General features: G+C 39.7%; 4 protein-coding genes and 1 long non-coding RNA gene across 7 annotated transcripts in view; 2 read left to right on the top strand and 3 right to left on the bottom strand.

The window, feature by feature from the left end:
* The first annotated feature begins 522 nt into the window (after positions 1-522).
* LOC116854066 lies at positions 523-6480 on the top strand. Of its 2 annotated transcripts, XR_004380076.1 has the most exons (7): positions 523-669; positions 754-990; positions 1335-1412; positions 1875-2226; positions 2354-3632; positions 3746-4172; positions 4286-6480. It is a non-coding gene; the product is annotated as an uncharacterized LOC116854066 (long non-coding RNA). The 2 variants fall into 2 exon arrangements; XR_004380075.1 differs by having other exon boundaries at positions 2354-4172.
* Positions 6481-8123: 1643 nt separating this feature from the next.
* LOC116854003 (nuclear transcription factor Y subunit gamma-like) lies at positions 8124-10297 on the bottom strand. 2 transcript variants are annotated; one of them, XM_032835429.1, is made up of 5 exons: positions 9916-10297; positions 9347-9479; positions 8793-9260; positions 8503-8703; positions 8124-8423 (listed from the first exon to the last, which is right to left on the bottom strand). In XM_032835429.1, exons 1-5 carry the CDS (start codon positions 9936-9938, stop codon positions 8250-8252), a joined length of 999 nt encoding a protein of 332 aa, XP_032691320.1. In that variant the 5' UTR covers positions 9939-10297; the 3' UTR covers positions 8124-8249. The 2 variants fall into 2 exon arrangements, with proteins under 2 accessions (XP_032691320.1, XP_032691321.1); XM_032835430.1 differs by having other exon boundaries at positions 8530-8703.
* Positions 10298-11310: 1013 nt separating this feature from the next.
* Positions 11311-15953, bottom strand: LOC116853960. Its single transcript, XM_032835359.1, has 2 exons — positions 15100-15953; positions 11311-14630 (listed from the first exon to the last, which is right to left on the bottom strand). The coding sequence occupies exon 2, from the start codon at positions 14619-14621 to the stop codon at positions 13725-13727; it is 897 nt and encodes a 298-aa protein (XP_032691250.1). The 5' UTR covers positions 14622-14630; positions 15100-15953; the 3' UTR covers positions 11311-13724.
* Positions 15954-16064: 111 nt separating this feature from the next.
* On the bottom strand, positions 16065-18356 carry LOC116853959 (intraflagellar transport protein 52 homolog). The gene is made up of 6 exons (XM_032835358.1): positions 18084-18356; positions 17763-17980; positions 17525-17633; positions 17121-17403; positions 16426-16674; positions 16065-16334 (listed from the first exon to the last, which is right to left on the bottom strand). Exons 1-6 carry the CDS (start codon positions 18215-18217, stop codon positions 16065-16067), a joined length of 1263 nt encoding a protein of 420 aa, XP_032691249.1. The 5' UTR covers positions 18218-18356.
* A 145-nt stretch (positions 18357-18501) lies between these two features.
* LOC116853962 (TATA-box-binding protein-like) overlaps positions 18502-19465 on the top strand; it is a 2688-nt gene continuing 1724 nt past the window's right edge. Inside the window, exons 1-2 of the mRNA XM_032835362.1 lie at positions 18502-18707; positions 18809-18918. Of these exons, the coding sequence (XP_032691253.1) occupies positions 18609-18707; positions 18809-18918 (209 nt within the window). The 5' untranslated portion in view covers positions 18502-18608. The remainder of the gene's footprint in view (positions 18708-18808; positions 18919-19465) is intronic.

Below are 19465 nucleotides of genomic sequence, written 5' to 3'. Positions count from 1 at the left end.
ACACGTGTCATGGTACATTAGAGAAATTGTGATACCAATATATTATATATAATGTTTATGGCAAAATATTTCATTTGTGTAATTTCGCAACCGCATAAGCAATCGCCTGACCACGCGTATCTGTATCTTCATTGAATTTAGAATTGCAATTGAATACTTCTTTCTCACTTACCCTCTACCCTGCTCAAACTCCGTCCTTCGCCTCTCACTGGCGGGCGCGCACAGGTCGTTCGTTAATTAGAGTGAGAGGGACTAACGAGCCATAACGTGTGGTGAGTGATGGCGCGAAAGATAAGAAAGGAGAGAGGTAGACGACGATGAAGACGAGAAAGAGGGAGAACAGTGGCTGCTGAGCTGCTCGCGCACGAGGGAGGAAGACAGTCTACTCCTTTCGAACTTCAACCTCAACCCCGCCGTCCAACCCGGTCGAATAATTGTCACCTCCTGTCACCGTTCGTTTGTACGAATCGCTCGGCAATGACGTTTCTCTCTCTTCTCCTCTCTGTCTCCGCGACGAGACAGGTTTTTCAGAATCACCAGGAGAAACGTGGGACAACGATTAAAGGGATCTATGGGTGATCTTGATAAGGATCGTAGAATACGTGTTTCTCAGGACCCGACAAATCGGCTACGCAAAGACAGAAGAAAGGTGACGCGCGTTTTTCACACGTACGTATTCAATTGTCGGCCGGACTACGCGCTCACTGTGTGTTCATTTCTATTTTTATTATTTTTTGCGTTCTATGTTTGCAGGTTCAACATCGAGTTACGTCGATACGGATTCAGCTCGGTGTGAGGACGACTAGCGAGAAATTAACGTCGAAGAATCGAAAGGAATCGCGCTCTCTCTCTTGAACGGGTTCCCGAATTCGCCGGCCGTCAAGTCTCCTCGTTTGTTTTGCGCTTGCCAGCCTTTCAGGTTTTTTCCATCTTTTTTTATTATAGAGGAATTCTTGACGGGAGGTCCGCACCAGCACTACGTCATACTCGGTGGGTTCCTGGAAGGCGAGAATGTTCCCGCGTCCTTTTTTCTCGTTTTATCGATTACGGCGCGATAAAAGCGTCGCGAGATATTCGCTTCCTCTGTCACCGCGTGACAAAATAAATTAGAGTCTACGTCGTGAGTGAAATAATGGAGGGCGAAGGACGGCCACTCGCGGGGAAATTAGCGTGCGGCTCCCTTCGTCCCTGAGAACTCAGAAAATTCGGCGTGGTGAAAATTTATTGTTAAACCGAGTGAAATATATCGCGCATTGAGATTGAATTCCAAACGTTCGCAATTGCGACTAGGCTCGCGATTATTTACCCGTTTCACCGCGGTATCTTTTTTTCAGGACAAATTACATTTGGCCAACGCGTTTTCGGCTCGGCCTCTTTGCGGCTAATGTAACTACAAGGTTACAAGAGGGAGAGTGAGTCTACATTTTTCAAGAACGAGCTGACGAGAATGAGCAACAACACGAGCGGCAATGTAATTTTCTACGTCTTGTACCAACATCCATTGTACGTTTCCTAGCCAGCCTGATGGACTCTCAAATTTCGTTAAAAGTCTCGCTAACGTTACCATAAAAGCATCTCGAGAAACTTTCGCGTCCTGAGCGATCTCTTCTGTCTACAATCGATATCTTTTGTTGCTCCTCGTGCAGTTGCTCATGTATTGCTCATTTTAAAACGCAATCGATGGTTCAATGAGAGAATTTGTAGAAATTAGTAGTTTTATCATTGGGTTGTCGACTACGTTTTGAAATATATCGAAGAAAAGTGTTTAAACAAAATGCATAGCAGGCATATATATTGCCTTTTGTGCACAAAGTTTCTCCTGCGACAACACGAGCATTTTCTATCTGTTTTTCGCTAGCGTGTACGATTTTCAGGAAAGTCGTTCCCATCGACGAGTGAATCCCCGTTCACACTGTTACGGCGAAAATTCAGGATGCACGATCATCTTTATCGAGGCTTTGTGACGAATGACAAAGAGTATAATGCTTTTACATAATAGGTAAGCAAACGCGAGGGGTCGGATAATCCAGTTTTTGTGTTTTCACGGTGCATCGGACAACGGGATCCTCTTCGGATTTATAGAGAAGATCGGCGATCTCCATTTATCTCTTTGACAGCTGCGTTCAGGTCTCATTGCAGTGCTGTCCATTTGTTTCACGTATGCAGTGCGTATTCTGTATTCTAAAGAGCGACATCATCGACCCACAGAAACAGTGGACTATTCTAGTGAGTCTACTGAAAAATTGTACTTTCCTATTCTTCACGTGAAAGTCTAAGAAGACACAGACGTTCACGTATTTCAACATGAAATACTTTGCGTATTTGAATCATGTGTTTTTCTAAATTTGAGCAGCAACAGCTTCAGAATACGGAATTTCCACGAGAGTGCCCGTACTATTGTCTACCATCAGCCGGCCGCAGGAATCAAATTCAACACGCTTTTCCTCGCGGGAGCTTGCGACTCGTAGTAACCCTGGGAGACAAACACGATACGCCGTTCGCAAGAGAAATATCGGAAATATCGTTACGTGGCGCGGATGTCATTGCGCCTCCCGGGGGAGTCGCGCAAGACGTAAGACGACGTAAGGCGGGTGATAAGGAGAGGTAGGTGCGCCTGTCTCGAGGCAGACATGGCGTCGACATCCTGTGGGTCGGCCGACCCACCGCCGCCGAGCGGAGGAGAGATGGCGGAATGGTGGTTGGTACCTTTATGATATAATGGCATGGAGCTCGCGCCGCGAGAAGCGGCGTATATACTTGCTCTCGTGTGCGCAGACAAATCCGACACCGGCGCGGAGACCGCGAGAGAGCAAGACAAAGAGAGAGAGAGAGAGCGAGGGCGAGCAAGTTCGGTTGAGTCTTACGAAGTATGCGGGAAGCTTGTGGTCTACCCACGTGCACGTATGAACAGTGTACACATACATAACGCAAATGTATATATACGTAGTGTAACGACCACCCAGGTACATCACGTATAGACGAGCGCTCTAGGAAAAGTGCGGAGATGTAGAGGTACATACGGTGTCACTGGAGTTCATCAGGACGAAGCCGGGTTGTATATGCCGGATAATAATTGGGGTGTTGCCGAAAGCAACTATCGATCCTCCTTAGCCGTCAATGATCAACAGGCAGATGTATACAAACGTCGGTCGATGGAGATCCGAGGAAGATCCGTGAGGCGGGCGCATTTATCGATTGGAAAACTCGTAAAGAAGGGTGACGGTAATGACACGGCGAAGGGGTGTCTCTCATGGCTTGCTGGACCTCCACTTGGCAGTCCACTTGGCAAAGGTAAAGGGCAAGCGTGTTACTCCACAGGATTTCAGGATGAATTCGCGATTAGACGCCGGCGAGCTGGACGCCCGCTCTTAAAGCGTTGCAGTTAACGCGCGCTTTTCGCACCGAACACGTGACACGTACCTAAAGTACATTCCTGCAAAGGTAAATGCACACACATGTGCGGAGGTCCTGCGGGTGAGTTTCGGGCCGAGCTAAGTAAGCGAGATATATCTCTCTCTATTTATCTATCTATCTATCTCTCTCCCTTTTGCCGATGTGCGCGGTGTGTTGGGACGCGGGGAAACAGAGTGGATATGTGTGCAACAAGGACATCGGTGTGAGTAGGTAGGTAGGTATGTACCGACGTGCGTTCTCCCTTCGTTATACACAGGGTGTCCCATTGCTAAGAACAAAGACCGTTGGTTACCGATATTTACGAGTGACCGACCGAAAAATGTGTTCCCAGAAACATTCCTGGTAGGAAGTAAGATGGTTGAAGGAGGTCCTTTCTCTGTTCAAGACAGAATGGAACTAACGACTTTTCCACGTCAGCTTTCTTACACATATCTGACTGCAATACTTCAAGGAAAATACATCAGCGAACACAAAATTCATGGGAGTGTATAGAATATTCCAAATATGATTGTTAATAATTGGATTATTATAATTATTAGATGCAAAGTTTGTTGACGGACAAGGTACGTCAAGGGTTCCTAGAGCCTCTGTTGCTTCTTCTGTTCGTAACCTTTCAGGAACGATATAATCAAGTCACGAACACTTTGAACGGGGACACTTGGAAGAACAACGGGACATTCATTTTATTCAACTGATTCTTTCAACTGATTCCGCAGTATCAATCTTTGAAGTAACCGACAAGTTTTCACGAGAAACAGGTGTGCAATAATAAGAAAAAGTCGACAAGCCATATCTCATCCACTTTATTATGTACTCGGAATTTCATGGAATACATCTCTAAAAATTCTTCTAAATTTGTGTACTTTTGCAGATCTGCGAAATGCTATCGGAGTTGCGGTCGTCGGATGTTCTTTTCGTTGACCCGACAAGAATCAAAAGAGGCGCGCATTGGCGACGGAGGTCATCATCGGCAACGTCAAGGAGGAGAGATCCGAACAAGCAGCACGTCTCCGTCGGCTCGCAGGGCCAAGCAGACGGGATCGCTCGAGCGACTTTCCGCAGTGGCGGTGGTATTCCGCACGCGCGCGAATTGAGTCGGCATTCCCACCGTTCGAACTCGTCCTCGCGCGCCAACGCGAATGACGAATGAATGATTTTCGGCGCGGGACACCCTGTGTGTGCATGTAACGCAGGCGCAGGCAGCTGTCACCTTACACCCATGGAGGAGGCATGGGGCTCTGCGGCGGCCATTCTCAACTTATCTCTAGGATCTTTGTAAACATGTCGTGAAATCCGAGTATTCCGACAGTGGCGTAGATCACGGGGTGGCGAGGTGGAGGCTCTATCGGGAGGCTGTGCCCGTCGAAATTTAAATCGGCCGTGCACACACACATACTCACCGAGTTCAATGCGACGATCGTCGTCGACGACAACGACGACGAGTTCGAATTTCGATGTCGTGGCCGCGCGTTAATGACTTCCGCTTATTTCACGAGGACGATGACGATAATCGTCTCGCCAAGATCTCCTTCTGTCCTCTTCTTTTTTCGTTCTTCTTATTGCCAGTGGAACGGTGGAAACGTGACGGGAAATCGTCGCGTTTGCTCCTTTCCTGGCATCGCGCTTTTTTTTTCTCGATTAAAATCGTCGCAGACATCGGCGTCGCGACGTTGCGTGCTCGTGGTTCCCCTGGCAACCAGGACCACAGCGGCAGCGTCACTAAATGGGAGCGCATCTTTGTTCCGTACTAATAAAAAGGACGCGCCGCTTATACCGCGTGTGTCCTGCCCCGTTTCGTTTAGGGTATGCGCTTTGGTGTCGTTTGGTGGTCGTTTCGGACAGGTCGCAGAGGGAAGATTACGCGTTCGCAACGAAGTCTGCGTCGAAAACATCCTCTTAAATGTGGTTCAGAAAACAGTTTAACGGAATGAAACATATCTTGATTTTAACGAGCAGCTCCCGCTTAAAGACTACTTATTCGATGTTCAGGATTGAGAAATTATAAAAGAAGCACAGATAGTTCGAGACGTGGAGGTTTTATCGGCAGAAGTCAATATTCAATTGGCGAGAAGGGAATATAAGTGTAAGCGAAGCCATCGCACGCGTGGTTTCTCAGCACCCTATATACTCGAGGGTTTCGCGGCGAATTGGTATTTGGATCGATCGTGTTTTAATACATCGGCAAATATCGGTCTTCGACATCCCTTCAGTCGGAGTTCTCTTATTTTATCTTATCCCACGTCGTCGTTTCACCCCAAAGTTGGAATTCTCGATAACTAATGGATAAATTGAAATCGAATTGAAAGGATCTTCTTACATTAAAATCGAACACCTAATCGCGGAGACAGGAATTGTAAAATTTACTTCTATTTCTCCCTCTCTCTGTCCCTCTCCCTCATCTTGCAAACATAGATGAACTTTGACCTGGACGAGAAAGGTATGAACTCAGGTAAGAAAACGGGGGTAAAAGAAAAGGAGGGAAAGAGAAAGAAAGAGACAGAAATTCACATTCATTAATAAAAGTGTCTGCAATTAAATATATGACATACGTCTTTAATTTTCGTTCGACTCATTTTACCTCTTGCAAAATGATGTCTCTTACTGTCGAAGAAAGCAACGTTGTCGACTTATCGTCGGCGTTATCGCGGTATTCCATACATATACGCAAGCATGCGAAAAATATGGTATTTTTCATACAATTATTCGTTGCACATTTCTGTAAGGTAAATGGAGCATTTTACTTGAAAGCGCACGTTATAACGTATTAATAAAAGTGCGTATAGTTACTGTTATACGTGACATTTCGAGGCTATTGAAGATTCTGAGCCTCAGGACTCGCCAGACAAGAACCGCAGCAACGTGAAACATAATACAAGTTGCACCAGCCAGTCCTAAGCTCAGCCATGCGAAGCAGCCAGCGGCTAAGGAACGCGACGTACGAATCAGATTACATCTTGCGTTGGCTGCTTATCTTTATTCTTCACCTTACATCGCCTCGATTCACCTCATTTCGCTTCAGTGACCAACCCTTCGATCAGCGTCTTATAACAATGCCAGTACGCACGATTACGCGCCACGAATATAAGCATATTTGTTACAAATATTTGTGTATGTATGTTACATAAGAATATAAACATATTTATTTGTGTAAAATATATGGATATTCTCGGGTAGAGTTTCAATTCGATAATGTAATTTTCTATGCACAATATTGAAAAGCTCATCCAACTAAAAAAAAGTCATGGATATGTCCATTGTTGCTTCTTTTCCGCGATGCCCATTAGCTGTCTTGAAATCTCGATCTCGATCTCGATGTGCGCTCGGGATCGCGCCAAAGATGTCGCTTCCGAACAGCATCTCTGTGTTATCTAGGGACAGGAGAATCCCAAATCTTCTGTGTTCAACTATAAAATACAAATACAATAAACAATATTTATATAATAATATTAATAATGTAACATTTAGCTATTTACACAGAGACTTTTATTTTATTGTTGTAGATCTTACTTTATGTTTGCTTGCTTCAAGTAAGAGATTAACCAAACCCTCAACTGAATTTTTAATTACATCCAACTCAATGTTCAGCTTCTCTGCAATAAGCACAAAACAACAGAATAATAGAGTTAATTATGAAGTTATTAAGTCTTAAATATAGTCAGATATACAAATGTATATGACTAGAGTTTTGTAGTTTGTACTGTTTTTATATTTTGTCCCAGAGAATTATAAAAATAATTATATTTTTAAGTGCTGTGAATATATGAAAAAGTACCAAATATTGATTAAAAAAATTTGCAAACAAAATTTATTTATAAAATTTTTTTATATAATATTTTATATAATTTATATAATGTTTTATCATGCATTGATATTTATACTTTCATTCTATAAAAACATTTACAATCCTATAACATACTATCTTTCATATTCTACAAAATTCTTTTTTTGTTTTTCATACAATAGTATTTTTTATGCTTTGACATTTGTACTTTCACTATATAAAAGTATTTACAATTGTATGAAACCAAGTAGGAAAAATAGTGCAAACTGCAAGACATTATGTTAGTATTCAGCATAACATTAAGGCATAACAGCATAACAGTTCTTAACATTAAAGCCCTCATTGTAAATTCTTGATAACATTGCCTCTAAATATGGCTTATAAGCTATACATTGTTAGCGCTTCTTTAAATAATCAATAAATAACAAATATATATTGCGTATGTTTAGAAAATTCTAATAACTAGTGCATGATATGTTGAGATTGTCGGTCTGCGTCACATTTTGAAAATAGCAACAATCAACTATTCACGAGCAACAGCATTGTACACTTTAACATTTGGGCCCTTCTGCAGATAATCCAAGGCCAATTTGCAAAAGTCTTGTAGAACTGTGAAAATCATGATTACGATTATTTCTTACGACTTTCTTGTAGTAAAATATAAGTTTAAACATTGACAAGTAATTTGCCCATACCTGGCAGTGATTGTTTTGCTAAAAACAATATATGCTTCTTGTGACCTGGCTTATTAATTATTTAATTATTAATTATTTAATTATTAATTATTTAATTATTTGTCAATGTTTAAACTTATATTGCACTACGCAAACTCGTCGATTTCGTAAATGTAATTTGCCTATTTCACTCGAAATAGAAAGGACAAGATAGATAGAGAGAGAAGAATAGGAAAAAAAATGAAATATCACAATTTACAAGAGAAATATATTTACTTTCTCGCATATGATAATTATTTCTTATACTTCAAAATTATGACATAGTTTAATAATTTTAAAATTATCAACTTAATTTTATTCTAAAAGTATGATAATGAATATTATTCAGTATCGGCACTAGTGGTCTGTATGAAAACCGGAGCTTGCGCGCCTTGTGCAACCTGTATAAGTTGTGGCTGAGTTTGTATTGGAGCGGTCTGTATTATTATCGGCTGATTACTGCCGCCTTGTACTTGCATACGAATCATCTGTAGTTGTTGGGGTGTCAATTGAATCTGAAAGAAATAAATAAAAAAGTTGGGACAAAATGCGTGTGAGCAAGATATAACAAAAAAAAATTTAGTTTCTACTTACAGGGATGTTCTGAACTTCATTACTTACAGGTATGTTCTGAACTTCACCACTCGGAGCAACTACTTGCTGTATGATTTGTAGTCCTCCAGTTTGTGAGCTGGGTGATTGTTGTGCTTGTTGCAACTGAATAATTTGCTGACCAGACGACTGCTGTGGACTTTGTACTGTGACAGTCTGTGTTGTATTCGTACTGGCAGCTTCCTGAAATTCGCAGAGAGGCAAAAGATTATTGTGTGCACGAGTTCCTTTTTTTTCTTTCTCTTAGATTAGTCGAGAGGAAGGAAATATACTTGTTCAACGGGACTCCCGATATTGATCGTTTGGATTTGACCGGCGGAAGGCTGCACAATTTGTATGGGCTGTGTGGTGCTGCTATTATTCTGCACATTTTGATTGGCTGAAGCTTGTTGTTGTGCCAATTGAAAGTAATAGTGCACCTGATCAGAGTTCATGGATGTACGTACAGTGCTGTCGGCCTGTGCTTTGCTCTGCTTCAGTTCGTCCCTCGGTACTATGTCTATGAGAAAATCAAACTGATCATATTTTGTGATCGCCATAGCGATATCGTTCCGTTGGAGTGTACGTCGTTTGTTGTCTTCTGTATGCACCCAAGCTCGTAGAGTCAGTTCATGTATAAAAATCTCTGCTGCTTTGGAAAAGAGCATAGGAGCTTCAGCGCTTATCATTTTTACATCTCCATCCAACTTCATAATCTTCTTTATCCTTGCTAATGGCAAGGATTGTGTTTTCAGGTCCATCTGTAAAATAAAAAATAAATAATTTAATATAAAAATGATGAAGGATTCTACTTCATTGTGCATCCATCATGACACAATGTACTAACAGTTGTGATCTTCTTGATTTCCTCCGTAACTTTTGGCCAGAACTGAGCCAAGCATTGTTGGGCTTCGGAACTACCTGGTGATGCAATTTGCAAGTCACCATTTGAGTCTCCTTCTACTTCGCTATCCTGATTACTAAAACAAGTAATAAATATTTGAATAATATATCAATTTGTAACCAACTTTTTTTTTCTTGCTGTCCAGTTGGTTTTATTTGCTTTAGGACTATAGTAAAAGTGTTAGATCTTAAGAAATAAAGTGAAAAATAAAGACAGAATGATCGTTTTTACGAGCAAACAATTTCTTAATTAGCTCTCTTAACGGGAAATTTTGTAGCAGCTTAATAACGTATTGATCTGTTAAATTCAATTATAACTTAATGTCTCATTGATACCTTGATATTAAATTTTTATATATTAATTTACATCGATTCAGATACATCGATTTTTACATAAAATTTGTATATAATTTCTACAATACATTTTGATACAGTAGCATAGTTATACAAGTGTTTATCTGTACGTATTTAGTAGTTTATAACCTAAAAGTGAGAACACGTGTTTTTACTTACGCATTTACGAAAAACACAGACATTTTCGCTAACTATATTTTATAATTACACAAAGACCAAATTTAGAATCCCACCAAAACAATTCTTTTGCGACCAATTATAACCATAGCCTTTTAAATATTTCCAATGAAATCAATGATTACATGGTAGTGTAATGTCACAAGTTTCTACTATACTATAATACTACTATTATATTGATATTGGAAATTGAGTTGAATATTTGGACACGTATAACAAATAAATAAAGTGTTAGCGATAGCGTTAAATTAATCAACACAAGAATAATTATAAGTCTCAATTTGTTGATTTCTTAATGTTCAACGTTTCCACAATTTGTCTACAAACTTCTCACAACGCTTAGAATATACTGATAAACGACACTTTCAGGGTTGCCAAATTATAGAACGCAGTATTGCAACCGCTTAAAAATGTTTAGTGAACTCTTGCATCTGATTGATGTATATTTTTAGATCTAACGGAATGTGCCAATGAGCGTTTGTAGTACCTAATGATGCGCTGCGTGGGGGATTTTTTTCACGCGGAAGCCTTCGTGCGCATGCATAAAGGTACCTTTACATGGGAGCATTGAGCGTCGAGCGTTAAAGTGGTAGCCAATCAACGTACCACTTTCCGCAAGTGTCTTTCCGCAAGTATCCGAACCTTAAAGCTGGTGGCACATAGAAAAACTTAAACAGTAAAACGTAAGCAGTAAGCAAATTGACCAATCACAGTCATTGATTCTTCTTACGGTCCAAGAATCAACGACTGTGATTGGCTGATTCGCTTACTGCTTACGTCTTACTGCTTAAGTTTTTCTATGTGCCACCAGCTTTAGGGGCGCCTCACACGAATTGACATAATAGTAATGTAAGACGTATCGTTAGGGCCTGAGCACAGACTTTTGCATAACTCATAATGTATAACGCATAAGGGAATCAACCAATCAGAGATCTTTATTTCTCTTTCCAGGATAGGAATGAATGACTCTGATTGATTGATTTCCTTATGTGTTATGCATTATGCGTTATGCAAAAGTCTGTGCTCAGGCCCTAAAGTTAGCCACACACACTTTCCGTAACAGTAACCGTAAAACATAACGTAAGAATTGACCAATCATGCTGAGAATTGTCGAATCATAAGGTCGCCATTTTTATGAATACTCGATTGTAATTGGTGAATTTTTACGTTACGTCTTACTGTTACGAAAAGTGTGTGTGGCTAGCTTAAGAATTGACCAATCATTTCGAGTATCGTCGAACCGTAAGGTCGCCATTTTCGTGAATACTCGGTTGTAATTACTATTTTATACATAATAACATTTCATTAGTATTGAAATGAGAATAAGTATGAATACATATGTAAATAGGTAGGTAGAAAAAGAAATACAACTCGATATTATATATGCAGTAGTATTAATTGGTTAACTGGACAAAATGTACTATTTTAATTTTTGTATTACATGATATTTTCGAGCAACGTAATAAAGATGTAGCGTGAAATAATACTTTTGCGTCTAGCTTGCAGCCTGACTTTCGCAGGATACAGTATTGCTGAAATTGCTGCAGCTATTCAAATTTCAGTAAACAGAGACGGAAAGTGTCCTACTATTGTCTGCCTCACTCTACATCTGTTCCTATTCCTATCACTTCATTTAGCAGTCCATTCTAGGGTGCGTTCAGATTCCTCATCCGGGTGCACTCTATTACTAGAAACACTATAGTATATGTGACATATACTATAGCAGTTCTAGTAATAGAATACACCCGGGTGGGGAATCTGAACGCAGCCCTATATGTCGATGGTGCGTTCAGATGGAGAAAGAAATAGCGTAACGGAACAGTTACGGAAAAGAGATATAGTGGGGGTCAGCCAATCAGAGTAATTCCGTTTTATTCCGTTCTGTTGTTTGATAGGTAGGTTTCACACAACTGCACATAACTGTTACGAAACGAAACAAAAACGCAAAACATTCTAACCTATCAACATCAATTAATAATTGATGTTCCTATCAACATTAATTAATAGTTGATGTTCCTATCAACATCAATTAATAATTGATGATCCTATCAACTTATCAATTGTAAAATTTTCGATGTTGATAGGTTAGAATGTTTTCCGTTTTGTTACATTCCGTAACAGTTCTGTGCCATGTGAAACCTATCTATCAAACAACAGAACGGAATTACTCTGATTGGCTGACCATATCTCTTTTCCGTTCCGCTATTTCTTTCTCCATCTAAACGCACCCTAACGTAACATGTTACAGATGTGCTTGTGCGTTGGCTCATATATTCCCCCTTCCCCCCACCGAAGCGCCAAGCTCTCAATTAAGGCGCGAATTTTCTTTCTGGAGTACATCCTAGATTTGTCTGTTCTGAACATGCAGAGCTGATCGTCCATGTTTATGGCAGTCTCGATCTCGACAAATGTTTCAATAAATACTGATTTCAGTCTTTCGATAGGAACACTCATTGTCTCGCCTTTGTATAAAATCTGAAACAAAAAAACTGGAAATTTTGCAGAAGATAGGACAAGGTTCTCCGTAAGGTCTAGTGGTCCCTTTGTCTTATCCATACGTGCGAATACATGTGTACATGAATCTTGAGCTTTCTGTGGAAAAATAATTTTTTTCCGGCAGCGGTGTGCTGTTGGTGATAGTTTGATCTCTCATCTTCTCTCGGAATTTCTCAATAAATACATGTAGGTCGTTATCTCTCATCTCCTCAATAAATACACGTAGGTCGATATCTCTCGGAATTTCTCAATAAATACATGTAGATCTTGTTGTTGAGTGTTCGTCAATATTCTGCTGGTAGTTTAATCGTTACTCCATAAACTAATTTTGCTGCTGTTCATACTAATGTACCAATAACAATGGTTTACTCCTTACAGTATCTGGTTCATGAATCTTCGAAATGTTTGCGTCGCATTCCTCAATTCAAATGGCATGACATTGTATAGACTGAATAGCGTTATTAATACTGTCTTCTCTCTGTCATCCTCTGTTACAGATGTCTGGTGGCATGAACATGCTACATCTATGTTGTGAAAATTGTACATCTTGCGAGTACTTCTATGCAAAGTCATAAAGATGAGATATTTATCCGACAACGTTACTTTTTTCAAGCGTCTGTGATCATCACATAACCGCCAATCTCCGTCTCTCTTTGGAGCTAGAATCGATCCACTGGCTGTTCGGTCTGCAGATCCCAATGTCCGACTTGTTCTGCTCACGTATTGCTTGCGCTCTTTCTCCGTTCGGTTCTACCATCTCCGTGCCGGTTCTACCGGTGATCCAGTTGTAACTAAGTGATGTCTGACGTCATATCTCAGTTGCTTCCCACTCACCGGTTTCGAGAACTCTTTCAACAAATCGGCAAATGGGCTGGCAGTATCAAACGTAATAATCTCTCCTATTTCCTGATTCACGACCTCGCCGGGCACCTGAATTTTCGTTGTCTGGTCCTGTAGCATCTTGCGTCTGATGTCCAACAATCCGTAATGTTCTAGAAAGTCAGCGTCTATAATCGCCTGTTTCACGTCAGCTACTATAAACGTCCATTCCGTCTTATGTCTTATTCCTAAGTCTACACTGACTAGCTTCATACCGTAAATATTAATCAGCGTATTATTAGCCACGTATAGTTTATATTTATCTAAATTAAATTTTCCATTTACCATGCTTCTCGACAAGATAGATACATCCACGCCTGTGTCCACCAGAAATCTTGTTCCTTCGCTTCGATCCACGACTATGAGACGAGATGATCTTACGCCATCCAGTCTCGTCTCCTGACCCTGCGACGCGTCTAGTTTTCCGCTTGCAATTTATATGCGCAAGGAAGCAAGCATCGAAAGGCCCTGTTTCCGAATTTTTTGTGGTAGTAGCATATCTTGGCTTTTGGTCTGGGAGACTTTGGTACTCTGCGCTTGCTGTATCTGTCTCTGGAGCTACTCCTCTGTCTGGCACAGTGTGGTCGGTGCTTCAACTCATTTAATTCTGCAGCTATGGCTTCCACAGCCTCACGCAGCTCACTGAACTCTGACATGCTGTCATTGTTATTTTCCTTTCTCTGATCTGAGCTGATTATCTGCGATACGTTGGCATTTGATATCTCAATGATTTTGTCAGCTTGCAGGCCTAACTTGGATAGGTTAGTGACTTCACTGATGGCCAGTATTTTTCTGACATTATCAGGTAGATGCTCTAGAAAGAGGATTCGCACTACTGCATCGCTGCATCGCACACCAGCTAAGTCCTTTAGTCGTTGTAGAAAATGTGACGGTTTCTCTTTGCCCAGCTCGTATCCTTGCAGTAATTTCCGCAGCCTGCACTCGTCTGTCTCTTCGAACAAACTGATGATCTTTTGCTTGATCGTTTCGTATCGATTTACGAAGGGTGGGTTCATCAACAGATCCGAAACAAACGGCATAACCGCGGGCTCTAGGTTTTGTATGATGCATCTGTACTTTACCTCGTCGCTAGTAATTCTAGATAACGCAAATGTAGATTCTACCTGTATAAACCATAGTACTGGGTAGTTCTTCCAGAAAGGAGGTAGTTTTACTAGTTTTGTCGAATCTACGGTATCCTCCTGCAGTTGCACCGCGAGCTGGTTGAACCGTGAATTGTCTGTGCTGCTGTCGTCCCTGGAGGATCCAGAATTCATTCCCGCTACGTCCTTGCTCATCTCACGTCCCGTCATTGAGGTGTACTGCAGCAACATTTTCATATATAACTTGTGTTTATCAATCAAAAAATAGGAAAAAGGGCAATTCGAGTTCAAGCACAGGACTAATAGTGCTATATACCATATGGGTAAAAAAATCTTCCTTGTGTTAGGAAATCGTGTAATATTTATTGAACATGAATAATCAATATAAAACAATCATACATTTCAGCTCAACCATGAATCCTCTTCAGTGATAATAAAAAACTTAAGGTTTATGACACGAACGTATTACAATTAGTTAAAGACCTGCGTAACTTGACATGAATGTTAATCGCAATATTAAAGCTGACAAGACCGTTACCGAAATAATATTAAGTAGTTAATTTATATTGAGAAGCCGTCATAACTATAAAAATCATAAAATAAAATAAAGAAATAAGAAATAAAGAAATAAGAAATAAGAAATAAAATTGAAATATAATAAATAATTAAAACTGACAATATAAAATACCTTTGTTGAGTTCAGCTAAAAGTAAACCGATCCTGTTAAGGATAACGTCGCCACGTCTACGAAATACAAATAATTACAGATTTATATATCTAGCATTAACATTGCGGAAACGACTTGTGGAAGAGAAGGAAACCAAAACAAAGTTTATTTTCATAACAAGCCGCAGTAGCTGGTGCCCAAATATTCAGTATTCTTTTCTCGTGAGTTAAGACCATGCTTCTGAAATTTGATGAAAATCATTTCTGAGATCAGGCGTTTTAAGTAAAAGTGTTCCTCATGTAAAACTTTGGCATGATCCCAATCAAAATCATGGTTCTTCCTCAAACGATATTCCTGTATGGCCGTTAACTCCACCATAGAACTCCTAAGAATTCTCCTATATAGCACTATTAGTCCTGTGCTTGAACTCGAATTGCCCTTTTTCCTATTTTTTGATTGATATCTTCGTTTGCGAGTTCTTATTTCTTTCTCTAAACTTGTGTTTATAATTATTCTGTCTTCGCAATTGCACAGCTGGAATTCACGATCTTCATCAGCTGTTCGACTTTTTTGCGACTCGCGCCTTGTTTCTTGATCACCAATCTTTCCTTTATAGAAATGCGTCTATAAACGTAAATAATAGTGACTCTTATTTATAACAGAAACTATTGGTAACTATACTTCACCAAGTACAAAATCTCTTAACTGTTTCATATGCATACAAATCGGCGAACCTATACAGAGTTAGTTGAATTAGTGATGGATTTGAGAAAAATTTTTCTCGCGCATGCATACTGAGTAAACGCTCGAAATCGTCACTAACGTATATACTCACATCAAATATAAAGTTTAACCACATTCTCTAATAATAATAAATACATGATGTGGAAGGTTGATAAAAATATTTACTGTTATCAGCTTACTAGAAAAAAAACTTTATATATATTAAGTTAACTTCTGTACAATCTTAATCTTAATTAACAATCTTAATCATGCATTGTTTTGTAACTGCAGATTTTCTGGAAAACAGAATGCAACACTTCCTTAGCAGTGTGTGTGTCGGTATTGTTTATTCTTATTATACTTCCAAATTCCCTGATATAATGATCCAATTCTTTGTTGCCTGATAGATCCTTCGTCGCCGTGTATTTGTTGGTGAGCTGTGACAATTTTAATAAATCTGAACTGAACGCCTCGTCCAGATCGAACAGCTCTAAAGCAGGTGGCGGTAATTCTTGGAAACTCGGTGGAAATATCTATGGATTGATTTTTCGGTTTTGCATTATACGAAGATAACAAATCAGTCGTCATAATAGAGATAACTTTTGTATTCTGCGTGATACTTGCCGATGCCTGTGTCGGAGGCAAGGGTGCCTCGAAATGAGGCGATATCAAGCTGAGTGGCTCGTGTTTCACGCCCAGAGCTTCGTATGCCTTTATACAGGCCGGTATCATATTCAAATTAATGGAATAGAAGTGGTGCTTGAATAGCTTTGTGTATTCACGAGGTATATCTATATTATCCAAATCCTGCGTGCAAACTTTCGGATTGTCCGCGTGTTGCGTTATATCCGGGACGAAATTGTATTCCCAAAACTGCACACATAGAAATAAGCTTCGTTGATTGTTGCTTAAGAAAATTTATTCTTGATCCTGGTCCCACCGCAGAATTCTTAATTGATTACATTAGAAGCAAGAAAACGTATACCACTTTTTTCAAATAAAAAGATATTTCTATGAGAGAACACTTGAGATTGCTTGAGCAATCTCTTGTAAATGCAAAAAAAACTTTCCTCACATGATCTTACTAGGTTCATTTTACTATTATTTATTGATTATCAAGAAAAGAGAAGAGTTTTCTTAAATGTTCTTTCGTGCAAATATCTTTTTATTTGAAAATAGCATGTAAGAATTCTCAACCTGTTATTTCTTACTTCTGATGTCACAATCCAACATGACCGCGGTAAGTATCTGGGAGCTTTAATAAATCTTTATTAATTTTAATAAATCACATATTATCTAATAATTTCGTGCAAACTCACGTCTACGTCATCGGTGTGGGGATTCACGGTCTCCGCGACATCTAATTCGAAAAAGTCAAAGATCATCTCGCGCAACGCGTCGTTGTTCTCCTTTTCTATGTAAGTGTCCGTCAGCATTCTGGACGAGCCTAATACAACCAACTTGCCGCCGCCGTTTTTCATACAATGATAGGCACAAATTGGTCTGTTCATTGGAACGGCGACTGATCCACTGGACAGGGCGACTACGGATGGCTGCACTACGTTTAAAGTCGCGCCATAAGGATACAAGAATTTCGCGCCACTAGAAAGAATACTTATTAACAATAGGGCCCATCTATCTATTCAAGTAGATACATATAAAATTAAGACATATTATTGTCTTATTGTAAGATCTTGTGACATATTTTGTTGTAATACCTTACATGTATTCATTGTGATTTTTCAAAAAGATAGACTTGTTTGACAGGCCTTGGCGGATCAGAGACTCCTTAGGATGCATTGTTTGACTATAACTCATGCGAGCTACGCTATCTGCGATCAGAAGAATTAATGCGTAAGCTTATGTATACTTATTTATATGTATGTATACATTTATACTCTTTTAGCTGCATAAGAAGGAAGATTATAATTGTATATTATTAATAGTTACTTCATACATACCATTATTTACCATTATGCCAAACTCTTCTAATAAGAAATTAATATTTGTGTTGGACTTATTTTCACCACCTTCTCCAAGCGTGACAAGAACATTGCCACTGGAATTCAAGAAAGTTCGAATAGAATTCATCTCCAATTCAGTAAATTTACCTAACGGTCCAGCCAACACTAAGACTTTGGCATTTGTCAACGATTCCTGTGATATAACTTCATTATTCCTATAAAACATACATGTAAATTAGTTGTCATTTTAATACGAATGTTCCCACAGTTGATATAACTTGTATGCTGCATTGATAGCTTCGAAAATTTTTCACTCACTCAATAAATTTCCACTTTGCCTTCAGTTTGCGTTGCAGCACTTTGAATTCATCGTTCGGTTTTCTTTCATTTTTTGACACGTCGAAAATAACGACGTTCTCATTACTGTCACCACCACCGAGGATCGAGCTCATTGTTAAATTACGCACCACAAATTAATTTGTAAAATGGACTGTGACGTTACATCGTTACATTCAGTGGCTGTCAATAGCTGTCAAATCGTATACATCAAAATATTTCATCACGTCGTTGCTATGGTAACCGCTACGGTAACATCGAATTCATTGTGGAATTTTAGTCGATAATTCTAAGTCATGGTATCTGCAATACCAGCATACGATTAAAGCGCCGAGTATCCGAACATGATTCGTACTGTATGCGTGTAGATGTTGCTGAATTCATTTTCTACAGCAATGACGCGATTTTCACTTCGACCGTAGCTGACTCGCAGTTGTGCACGTTAGGTAGTTGTGCTATGTCGAACCACGCGATTTTGATACTCTCTAGAAGCCGCTCGCTTTCGGAATGACACCGGTTGTGCACGAGGATAACGAGTTAAAGAAATTGCTCAACAATCCTGCAAAAAATGCTAACGAGGATGGTTCTATGGCACCGCCGTTGTCGGTAAGCTATAAAATGTTAAAAATTTTTCTGGAAATCTGTTTCTGAAAATTCATTCTCAAGAACACGTGTGATCATTAGCATACTGTGAATTTCTCTCGCAGACCAATGTGCCGAGGCCGAGCACATCGCAAAATATTAACCCGCAATCGATGATGAGCCCGATAGCACCGGTAATTCACAACACGAACGAAGTTCTAGAACCGTGTCTACAGTAAGTTTCGTACATTGTACTCGATTCATACATCGATTCAATAGTGTAATATAATAGGCCTGTTCTTTTTTTTTTGTAGCTGCACTGCTGAACTAGTGCAGTAAGTTAGACTGAGAAAACGTATATTTGTCTCACTTCAATATATTGCATCAGTTCAGTAGTGCACTACAAAGAACAGGCCTAATGTACTCAGGCATAATTATGGTAATTATTAAGTTTACAGACTTCACCTCCGATTTTGATGAAAATATACTCAATCGACGCATTTTTTAAAGGCAAACAACTTTTCTATTAGGAAAAATTGTCGCTCTCTACTGTGAAGCGAGATATTAATTGACAAAGTTGATCACTGTTAAGGTTAGGAAAACTGTCACACCGACGACAAACAGCGAAATGTATGTGCTTCGTAGTCACATGTGCATATAAATACAAAGAATATATTTGCAATCCAGAAAAAATACAAATACAAAGAATATATTTGCAAAGGATGAACTGGGAGTCCAGGGGGCGAAGCCACCGGTTAAAGGGGGTTCGGGGGGGGGGGGGG

This window comes from Odontomachus brunneus, unplaced genomic scaffold, assembly GCF_010583005.1.
Source record: "Odontomachus brunneus isolate Ranch 3 - 2012 unplaced genomic scaffold, Obru_v1 Obru_scaffold_007, whole genome shotgun sequence".
Classification (NCBI taxonomy): Eukaryota; Metazoa; Arthropoda; class Insecta; order Hymenoptera; family Formicidae; genus Odontomachus; species Odontomachus brunneus.
This window is presented reverse-complemented; position numbering and strand designations above follow the sequence as displayed.